This window comes from Sipha flava, unplaced genomic scaffold (assembly GCF_003268045.1).
Source record: "Sipha flava isolate LNK unplaced genomic scaffold, YSA_version1 17227_pilon_pilon, whole genome shotgun sequence".
In the NCBI taxonomy this organism is placed as follows: Eukaryota; Metazoa; Arthropoda; class Insecta; order Hemiptera; family Aphididae; genus Sipha; species Sipha flava.
The window spans coordinates 1-12,126 of record NW_020271932.1 but is presented as its reverse complement, the minus strand read 5'-3'; the positions used below and the strand labels follow the sequence as shown (position 1 = coordinate 12,126).

At 27.7% G+C, this 12,126-nt stretch overlaps 2 protein-coding genes across 2 annotated transcripts; one reads left to right on the top strand and one right to left on the bottom strand.

The window, feature by feature from the left end:
• Window positions 1–2,067: 2,067 nt before the first annotated feature.
• LOC112680014 (vigilin-like) lies at window positions 2,068–5,673 on the bottom strand. Its single transcript, XM_025549991.1, has 7 exons — window positions 5,521–5,673; window positions 3,762–3,977; window positions 3,362–3,544; window positions 2,687–2,840; window positions 2,423–2,601; window positions 2,219–2,350; window positions 2,068–2,152 (listed from the first exon to the last, which is right to left on the bottom strand). Exons 1-6 carry the CDS (start codon window positions 5,671–5,673, stop codon window positions 2,228–2,230), a joined length of 1,008 nt encoding a protein of 335 aa, XP_025405776.1. The 3' UTR covers window positions 2,068–2,152; window positions 2,219–2,227.
• A 398-nt stretch (window positions 5,674–6,071) lies between these two features.
• Window positions 6,072–7,063, top strand: LOC112680013. The gene is made up of 4 exons (XM_025549989.1): window positions 6,072–6,079; window positions 6,287–6,561; window positions 6,639–6,733; window positions 6,863–7,063. The coding sequence occupies exons 1-4, from the start codon at window positions 6,072–6,074 to the stop codon at window positions 7,061–7,063; spliced, it is 579 nt and encodes a 192-aa protein (XP_025405774.1).
• Window positions 7,064–12,126: the final 5,063 nt, after the last annotated feature.

The following is a 12,126-nucleotide window of genomic DNA, read 5'->3' as shown; positions in this document are numbered from 1 at the left end:
TTTTTATTAGTAAAACCTTTTTTTATTATTATATTAACTGATAATCATTGATTATCCAATTTTGTTTATCATTATGCAAATTTTATTCGTTTTATCATGAAAAGTCTGATGATTCAAGTATTCATTAGAATGATATTAAATATCGTATAATATAAATGTTCTTGAAGTGCATTAGGGTACACAATATTTTTTGTTCTACCTTCTGGTGTGTATACAAATTAATCAGGTTTTCCCACACGTACAGTTTGTCACATACAGCCGTCTGTGTGAAAAGCATGGATTTTCCAAATTCAGTCCATACCAGTGGCGTGTTATGTTCTTGTTATGTTCTTTAATTTCACGTACACACTTGCGATCCGTTCGCGAATCAATATCGACGGCGAACCAACAACGAACTTACCGAAATACCGGCAGTATCAGACATAACTGGCAGGGTAGTCAAACATAACACATTATCATTTAATATTAACAAAAAATTTGCATTCGTAACTTCATTTAACTTAAAAACTATATTTCTCCAGTATTCTTACATTTTTTTTAACGTTAACTAATGTTTCGAAGTGGTTGAAAATAATATGTTTATTTATTATTGTGATCATATTGAATATTTTGGTGAGGGTGGGAAGTTTCACAGAATAGTCAAGTATCTACCCTGACTACCCCGTGTGCACGCTTATGGGCAGTATCGTTCGTACTTGTCTACTAGTAACTACTAACAATGTCTTTCGAAGATTATGCGACGCTGGTAATGAGTAGTGAGACTATATTGATGGCTTATTTGGAATAAAAGTAAAAAAAAAGACGAAAACAACGACAGTGGCAGACTGATTTGTACAAAAAAAAGAAATGGTATGGAGCGATTTTCCTCCATGCCTCTTCTTTTAAATGCTTTTTAAAATGATCCTCGTGTTTAGGATTCCACAATAAACAATTCGAATAGTATTTTCCTAAAATCAAAATTGTTAATGATTATATGGTTAACTTATTTAATTATATTACGTACATCAATGAATATTTTAATTGTTTTATCTAAAGTTATTTCATTTTATATGACTTATATATCAATAGTTCATTATTGTAAAGAAAACTATGAACAATTATGTAAATATAACCTCAATACAATTTCAACAAAAAATAGACAGGTTAGTTTAATACACGTGCATTTGTATTGAATTATATTACATACATTATGTTATACATACTAAAACTTTAACATGGTCTAAAAGTCTTTGTTTAGAAAGAGCAGCATCTGCTTTGTTATCACTGATCACAACTCTATCTCCAGCATCAAGATTAAGAAATTCAATTTTAACATCGCCACATTCTTTTTCCAATTTGTGTAAACATTCTTTTTGATTGACCACATTCGATGACATTACCAATATCGGTTATCATAACTTCAAATTTTGCTTTTGCTTTATTAACATTCTCTTTTTTACCAACAAGTTATATTTTCATTAGTGGAATCAGTTTCAGACGGGAAAATTATTCTTGTATTCGTTAAATATCTGATCTGGAGTCCAAGTATAAAATCATAAATGAACACATTGTACCCTTATACTAAATTATTTTAACAACATACCTTTTTAACATTGACTCCATTTGTTCCAATTAAATATTTGTGAAACTTCGGATTTACTTTTAAATAATACACAAATTTATGAACTTCATCAACCATTGTCTGAATTTGTGTAACAACATTTTTAACATCATCTTTAGGTCCTTTGATAACTATGGTCTATAAATTAAATTTTAGCTTTAAAATAACTGTTTACTATTTTTTTTTTATAGATTTTAGCATTTGGAAATTTTCTTGAAAATTTATTGTTTGTATTATTAATTGTATTAAGGAGGGAAGCAGTTTTTTCTCTTGAGACAATCGTCTCCTGCTCAAAGAGAGAAACTTCAAATCGATGTATGAGAGTATATCACGTATATAATAACTTATACAATTGGTTAAATTGTCATTTTAATTTATAAGTATAATAAATAAGTATATTCTTACATTATCTCCTTTAACAGTTGGTAAATTCAATGTCACATTACCACCACAATCTTCTTTTATAGATTGAATGAATTTATTCCCAAGATTTACAATTGCATTTCTAACTTTAACATTTCCCAATACCATTTCCTTTGTTATTATGTCTCCCTAAAAAACATGATTGATAAATTAAAAATAAAATTGAAAAATAAATAATCTTTATAAAAAACCAACTATTTCATTTTATATTTCTTTAATCATATCATAAGCGATTAAAACTTTTCTTTTATTTCCCATGACTTTAATAACATCACTATTGAATCCTTTACGTGGTAAAAAAATTCTCGTATCAGTCTCTTCTCTAATCTAGAATATTAAATTATATAAATAACAATATTTCTAAAGGTCGAATCATAAAAGTTAATAAATAATAATTACCTTTTTAATAAATACTGCTCTCTTTCCAGCACTAAGTTTGTGAAATTGTTTAAAAATAGGAATATCCAACACATAGTTGGTTTCATCCAATACTTCGGCCAATTCAGCTAATGATTTAAATGCTTTATTTACATCATCGTTCAAACCTCGTATTTTAACTAAATTATTTCTAGCCTCGACTAAAATATCGAACCAAATATTATTTATTAACGGTCAAAATACAAAAAAAACAAACATATTAATACTATTAATACTATAAATTACCTGGACTGGGGTATATAATTTGAACATTAAATATTTTCTGAAGTTCTCGAATTTTTTCACCCTTAACTCCAATTATCGCTCCGTGATGACGTTGATCAATTGGTATTTCTTTTTCAATTTTACTTTTCAACTTAAATATAATTTCCTCCAATTCCTAACAAAAATTTTAATTATTACAAAATTACAAATATTATTATTTTACGAAAAAAACTATTTTATGGAAATTTGTTAAAATACCCGATTTCGTTAATACATAATAATTGTAAATTTTTTTTCTAAAAATAAAAAACATATCAGAAACCATTTAAAAACTTTTAAATCTATAATATTAAAGTTGAATATTAAAGTTCATTGAATTTTTTAGAGTTATATCAAAATTCAATATTAAAATCCTCATTAATTTATTTTTTACTATAAAAGTATAATAAAAATTATCGACATTTTAATTTAGAAATTGTGAAATTTTCAAATATTTATTATAAGATTTAATTTTAAATTCATTAATAAAATAAATAAACTAGTACGGTCACAATTAACCACTTTAAAAATGGACATTAATCTGTTTAGTCAATTTTTTTCCAACCTATTCATTCCAGCCATTGTTTTCGAAAATTAATTTACTTAAATGTGTTAAACTTAAATTCCGAATCACTAAAACATATTTTTGATACATACTTGAACTACTTTTTTCGTGGAATCCTTTGTGCCAGTTATATAAATTATGTCAGACGAATTTTTCATACACGGTATTTGAATACGTGCTCCTGTACGTTTTTCGATACTTTTAAGATTAAGTCCTTGTTTGCCCAATAACTTATTTCGATGTTCTTTTGGAAACTGTGTAGTAGTAGTTTTAGACTGAAATTTTAATGTTTTAGTTAAAATTGCTAAAAAAAAAATATTTTTTCATTTATTTATCCCAAAAAAAACTATAAAATAACAAATAATTTATCAAACATATTACATTATTATGCACATTTATGTATTATAATATTAAAAAATAATAATAAATAATAATAAATATTATTTTTATCAATTTATCTTATTAATTCCAACTTAATCAAAACTTATTTACTTGAGTCTGGTCACATGCGATAATCTTTTGTTTAGCTCGTTCAACATTAACTCTGTTGCCACTGATTAGTAAAGTCAGGTCCATAGTTTTTGAAATAAAAATCTCCATTCCTACATTATACTCTTTCCCAATTTTTATATATACTTTCTTACGTTTATTTTGCTCTAATTGACTATTACTGTCCCAATTTTTATCTTGGGCAGGAATTTTAATTATCTACAAATTTTACAAAATAAAAATTAAGATACTATTTTATTTATATTCTAGATATAAATCAACAAAAACTTTCTAAACTATTACTATTCATACAGAACGATGTTATTTAAAATCATAATAATGATGTTCTTTTATATGTAAATTATCATTCTATAATTTTTATGTTAATTTTTATTTTTAATTTAACTTTTAACACGAAGTTATTATAGCTCAACAATTAAATCATGTGAGTAAGATAACTAAGTATGCATTTTAATATTAATATACAATAATCTTTATCATAAAATAATATTAGTAAAATATAATAATTTGAGATAATTATAAAATAAGAGTTAATTTTGATCGATAAATTAAAATTTACAAGTAATGGATAATATATCAAGTGGTTAAAGACGTGATCATTAAAATGAATAAAGTAGAAAAGAATTTGGGCTTAGGAGTAAGGTGATTGCGTAGAAGAGCTGTAATAATAAAAGAAGAGAAAATATTAGATTTATTAATGCCAAAGATAAATTAGGAAAACGGTATATCGTCAATAGGGCTATTAAGTAATAGGATATTATTAGAACTAGTGATGGAGACGCAAGGAGCTTTGGAAAAACGTTTAATAAGAAGAGACGTGAGCACAATATTTGTATTTTAATGAAAACAAGTGGGTTGTTTTGCGACGTTTAAGAAGTAATTTATGTTTAGGACAACCTTTATAGTTGGAAGTATGATCACCCATGCAAAAGCCGCACTTGGTTGAACAGCCTTTCTTTTTTATGTAACTGTTTCAGGAGTGATTTCCCCCACATTTAACACAGTGTGAAGGATGAAGAGTCACCATTATTTCCGGTATGGTGATGGTAATAGTTAACATTTTGACCGTACCTATGTAATTTTAGACACTGAGGTGAATCACTATAAGTCTTATTGGGTGCTTCAACTTAAATTTTTGTATGCAAAATTGATAATCCATTAAGAACTTTTAATTGTAATTAAGAATTTTTTTATTATTTGTATTTGGATTAATTTCAACAAACAACAGCGGAAGCATATGGCCATTTTGAATGACATTCGTAATTCTTTTGCGAGAATCTAATTCCAATGGAGCATCTGATATATATAGTGACCTGATGTTTTTTTATTGATGGTAAACAATTGATTCTTTGGTTATATTATGAACGTCACAAGAGGTGTTGAGTTTTATTTCTTTGTCCACTTCGCTCGAAAAGATAGCGAAACGATTAGGCGAAACTAATGGTGTTTTCCCCTTATGGATAGGCTATGATAGCAGCGACCGTTTAGGTTTGGTAGTAAACGGAGAGGGTATGTTGTCCATCTTGAAAGTGAAGTTGCATAAATATAATACCGTGAACTAAACTAACTAACTTAACTTAAATAAACTAATAAAGTAACTTAATTAAAATTGCGGTAACGGAACGAGCAAATTATAATGTCACTGATATGCGACCGTGTTACAAGTCAATATCAGACTAATCGTTCTAATACTTAATAATTAGTAATTATTAATTACTATTAAAATGGCATGATAAATTACTTCGTTCACCGTTGAAGATTTAACTTTACTCCGTTTTTTAAATGGTACAGTCCCGATTGTGTCCGATGTCTTCGAAACTGGCAAAGTTGGAAATAAGAGATCGTAGCTATTGTCATTATTCTTAACATCTCCTGAACTAGGTTGGCCAGGCATCATTGACACATTTTTTATCATTATAATTGTTACTCAGAACAGGTACTAAATTACTTTCCTGAAACAAAATCTAAAAACTCTAAAATCAAAATACGAATAAATAAAAAAATTTAATTCATTCGAATTCGATATCAATGTTCAACCAATATTATGCTTCAGAAAGTGATTTGATACGTCATATAAATCAACTAAATGTTTTTCTATAACTATAAACAACTAGGAAAATAAATCACCAATAGTTACAAATATGCAAAATATTTTTATATCGATTAATAACGACTAATAATAGAATTTTTTTCAGTTTGTATTATCAAACGATAATCGATTGAAAAAATAAAATAATCATATAAAAATCAAAAATGTATTTAAATATTAAGGAACTACTAAATACCATAAAAATGCTATCGTAAGCACTCAGTTTTAGTTTTGAGTAGCTGCGAATAATATATTTAATAAAATAACAGTATAATGACTAATATCATACAAGTACAACCATAGTTTTTCTATAACAAAAATCGCCTATATACGAGTATTAGATATAATGACAAAGATAAAAAAAAATAGTTCATAATAAATACTATAAAAGTATAAAATATAATGCTGTTATTACAAGAGATCAAAATAATAATTCTCTTTGGTTCAAAGAAAGAAGACTTCGAATCACTGCATCAAATTTTGGCACAATATGCAAAATGCGACCGTGTACTAGCTGTAAGAAAAAAATCTATAGTTTGCTATACGCACCAAATCCAAAAACAAAGCAATTAAATTATGGTTATGTCATGGAATCTAAAGGTCGAAAGAAGTTCGAAGAAATGTACAATGTAAACGTCCAAACATGTGGTCTTATTATTGATTCTGAGCTACCATATTTGGCAGCAAGTCCAGGTAACTAATATACTATATATTAAAATAAAGATGTATTTTTTGTAGTTATTTAGTTTTTTTAATTATTGTTTAATTAGATGGTTTAGTTGGAGAAAATTCAATAGTTGAAATTAAGTGTCCTTATAATGCTCGTAATTCAGAAAGTGTAATCAATGCTTTCAACAATAAATTTGTAAGTATCAATAAAACTATGTTATCAATTAAAAAAAATGTTTTAATATTGCATACTTATATAGATAATTATCATTATGATTTTATAAAGTTATAACAGTTGAAATTATGTTTATAACACATGTTACAGCTACCAAATTGGACTATAAAAGATTCTTCAATCATATTAAAACGAAATAGCAATTATTATTACCAAATTATTGGACAACTGCATATTACTCAACGCAAATTATGCTATTTAGTAGTATATACCGAAAATTGGACCACTGTGGAAACAATTCATTATGATCATTCATTTTGGATGCAAATATCTGAAAAAATAATATCGTAAGTTTTTGAAAGTACCAATACCATTCCTACTAATTAAATTGAATATGACATGAATTTATACTTTAGGTTTTATTTAAATTGTCTCTTGCCGGAACTCGTTGATCCTTTACATGGCAAAAGATTGTTAATAAGTGACATCAGGGATCCAGATGACATTTTAGAAAAACAACAAGAAAGATTTAAAACATTTTCATTGAAAAAAATTAAAAAATCGTAGTACCTATTACTATTATATTAAACATTTCATACTGTTTTTATTATTAATACTTAAAATGTGTATAGCAACGTTATATTCTATTTGGTTATAGATTTTACCTGTAATGTAATTTGGTTACTTCAATACACCTTTAACAATAGCAAGTATATATAATATACACCTACACAATTATAACGTAAAATATACGTAATACATTCACCAATTAGAAAACTACTATTTTAACATTTAAATAGTTTAGCTTAATGCTATAAATTTGGTATTATAATGTATAGACGACAAAAAAAAAATATAATATAATATATTTTATAATAGTATAAGTAAGTACTAAGTAATCAGTAGATAATTAATTTATAATATTTTTATTTTAATGTAAATATTATTGTAATATAGCCTATCCGAGATTTTTTTAGTATAATTATTTGTGTACACATTATAAGAAAAAGTAATTACTAAGTAATTAGTTCATAAGCGGGCGCGAAAATCATACGAATATTGACTATTGTGGTAATATTATTATAATCACCAATATATTATTTTTTCATTATCTGCATTCTAAGACAGTTCATAAAACAATAAAATACTCGCCCGCATATTGATTATTTTTAGACCGTTTTGTTAATCGCGCGATAACAACTATGACTCTGTGTGTGCGAACGTCGCGTGCTTGCGCTGTGTAAAAACACCTAATAGCGCTTCCTATCGGTCGTTTTATCCGTTTCGCTTTAGGTATAGCGTCCTCTTAATTAACGTTTGATTTATTTTGCTCTTTCGACTTTCCTCTAAATGTATTTTTATTATACGCTGTACGCTCTTGCGGCTTGCTGCGTAAATAGTGTAGCAAATTGTCATATTTATTATTTTTGAATTTTGTCTTTTGATAATAATTACTGATCCACGGTAAATACCGTATATTCGGTGTATATATTATAAGATCGGTTTACCGGTTAGTGTAAGATGTCGATATTTATAAATACCGGTAACTCACCGGTACACCGAAAATACCGCCAACTCTACCCTTCACTTTTGCCATCGCCACTATCAGAAATCACGGAAGTGATCGTGGGATTATTTATATTTTGAAATAACTGAAAACGCCCAGCATAAGCCGTAATCAGTGTTGAGCCAACATAACTAAAATTTTATCTAGATAAAGATAAAGATGAACTAAAAATATTTTATCTAAATGAAGATAAAGATAATTTAATTATAATTTTATCTAGATAAAAATGCCCGTCACTATTATTGTACTAAAATAATACAATAAATAGTGAACATAATAACCACAGACTATTGATACTATCTATACTTAATAATTATTTTATGGAAATTATAAATAAACAAATTATTATATTAGTAATAATAACATAGAACTATTCAAATGGTTGGATAACAAACCAGTGTACATGATATCTTCTTTGCATTCTCTAAATTATACCCATGTAATAGAAAGAGAAATAAAAGATGAGAAGGGAGTACTACCACGATTCCTAGTCCTAATTGGTTACAATACGACGTTTACGAGTATTTACATCATATTTTACGAGGAACTTGTCCATATCAACATTCAACGCAATTCGAAAATTGAAAAAATGTTGGTACTTGGTGTAGAAAAGCTATAACTTAGCAGTTAACACAATTGCGCTATTTAATAATAACAATTATTTCATTTATTTCATTTTTAAATTAGTTATACTAACTTAAATGTTTAAGCATTAGTATCATTTCATTAAATTTGTGAACATCAATTATATTATATATATGCCAAAATATATTGTAAGACAAAGTCAGTTAATTTCCATAGATAGGTCGATACAGTGTTACCAGGTTAAAGAGATTGAATGTTCAGAAAATGATCGTAAAATGTTGGTTTTGTTCGTACTGTAAAAAATGTCCCTTCGCTTCGCTCAGTCGGTAAATAAATTTTAATGAAAGAAGTATTAATTTATATTGTTTAAACTATAAAATGTTGTATGTAAAATGTTTACCATAATCAATCATTTATATTACCTACTTGAGTTATGATAAATAATAAACAAATGAATATGTTATATACTTACATGTTTTACAGGAGATCGATTAGCTGACGATTTTGATGTTTTTATGATATATTGATCCATTGCTATTATATATTATAAATATTTAACACAACGATAAAAATTGCAAATCCAATTAATAAATTAAAATACAAGTCACTGTGCGTAATGAGTGTTCGGCATTTCTGAGATCGTTTGATTTAGAATAAATAATAATATAATCGATTCAAGACGCTTCAGGCGATTTTATGATGAACCTAATCACCCATATTTCATTGGTTACCTAAATCTAATTCTTGTTACTTGCTATTTTTAGTTATTTTCAATAAAATGATATTTCATACAATAAATAAGAACTTATCAGCTAATGATATTTATTTTTTGGAAATGTTGACTTCAATGTCTAAAAATAGATATATCAACAATAATTGAAAATTTGCCGAATGGGTCACTATAATATTATCTAATGACTAAAACTGTGATGTTGATAATATTATCAAGTTATATTTTGGATTCTTTGAGTAAAAATTAAATTATCTAAATTTATACTTTCATCTTATTAAAATGTTCGTAATTAGGCGTACGAATGTTCGTTTTATGTTAAGTTCGTACAGTAGTTAGAATGTTCGTACTAAAACGAACATGTTCGTACGCCTGGCAACACTGGATCGATAACTGTATACACGTTGTTATATAATTATTAAATTTTGGGGACTAAAATATTTGTTATGTTTCTCCTATCGCATTGTTACTCCGCCATGTACATTGTAATATAAATAGTATTTTATCGAACAATTCATCGAATTGAGTGGTAATGTCCATGGGACTGCAGATAGTACTTCAGACTAATAGTGCAGTGGCCAGGAGGTATTATATATCAGTATCATATTTCATAATATCGTATTATTTAATTATTTCCATGTTATATTGGAACAAATATTTTATTTTTAGAACAATAATGGCCAACTATCGATAAGCTATTCTTCTGAATAAGTAATAGTAAACACATCAATGATAAATTAAAATAGGTACTGAAATAAATATTATTTTTGATAATATTATATTATATACCATGAATTATCCGATTAGCGAATAGTGATTACTGTATAAAACAAATATAATAATAACGTACAAATGTGTCTACTGTCTAGCACTAGTATGGACAATTTTTGGAAAACTGAAAAATATCTTTATGATCACGAATAATTTATCTAACCATCTAGATGAGTGATTTTTTATCTCGGATAATTTTTTCAATAATTTTCAACGGTTCATTTTTTTTAATCTAGATAAGATAAAGATTACAAACACTTTTATCTAGGTAATCCCAACACTGGCCGTAATATTATTAAGTAATATAATGACTTTAGATAATATTGTTTTATTATACGGATAAGTTGTTTTCACGGATGAATTAATTTAAACACTCTTCTTATAAAACACTGTTAGAAAAAAAAAAAATTTACGAATCAGTTTTGAAAATGCCGCCTCTACGAAAGTGCCGCTCTAGACAGGTGCCTAGCCAGGGCCGTAGCTAGAAGGGGAGGGTGTGGCTTGAGAGGCCTACGCCCTGAGCGCAATTCATGAGAGGGCACAAAAATGAAAAAATTTCAATTTCATTGTTACTTATGACTTATAAGTAAAAGAAATATTATGTATTTATAAATTTACTTATATAATTTATAAATATTAATATGTTATATGTATGTATCTACTTGTAATCATTATGTACATTTATATTTTAATAAGTTATTGATTTAAATAAAATTAACAAACGCATACATAATTATAAGGAACATTTATTATTTATATTGCGTTTATAAAAAATATTGAGTTTTTTTAGTAATGAGTCGAACTGTTCAAATCTCGAACCGAACCGAACCCTTGATGTTTGGTTCGATTCGAAATTCGAACTCGACATAAAAAAAATCGAACCGAACTATCAAGTATCATTTACTGTTCGAAAGGGGGGTATGGTAAGAGTCTGCACGCGGCGCCCCCTGCATAGCGATTTTCTAAACCAGAATTTATCGCTAACCAATTTTACCAACCCCGGACGGATCTCAAATGTCAAAAAAAAAAAATCTCTAATGTCAACCAAAACGCCAAAACGGTCCTTTTCAGGACCAACCCTCATAACGACTTCAATAAATATCGAAAGATTCTCAAACAATAAAAGCGACATCTTACAAGAACTATGCCAAAAAAATACATGCGACGTCATATGCGTCCAAGAAACACACCGAGACAAGGACAACATCCGTCCCAAGATAAAGGGAATGAAGTTGGCAATAGATAGACCACATAAGAAATACGGCAGTACGATATTTGTAAGAGATAATCTAAAGATCCTCTCAACAAGTCATACAGAAACCAACAACATAGAAATCCTCACAGTAGAACTTACAAACTGCACTGTCACATCAGTATACAAACCGCCTAATATCCCATTTAAATTTACAAAGCCAACAAATTTTGAAAACCAAAGAACAAAAATTGCCATTGGCGATTTCAACAGTCACAACAGCGCCTGGGGCTATAACGAAACAAACGAAGATGGAGAAGAAGTAGAGAAATGGACAGAGGCAAATGACCTAACATTAATACACGATATAAAGCTCCCATCGTCGTTTAATAGCGGCAGATGGAGGAGAGGGTATAACCCAGACATAATCTTTGTAAGCAGCAATATCAAACAATAATGCAAAAAGAAAGTCGAAGCACCAATACCAAATTCCCAGCACAGACCAATAACTTGTCAAATAAATACACCCAGAAAACGTACCGATGATAAGACGCTATAATTTCAAAAAA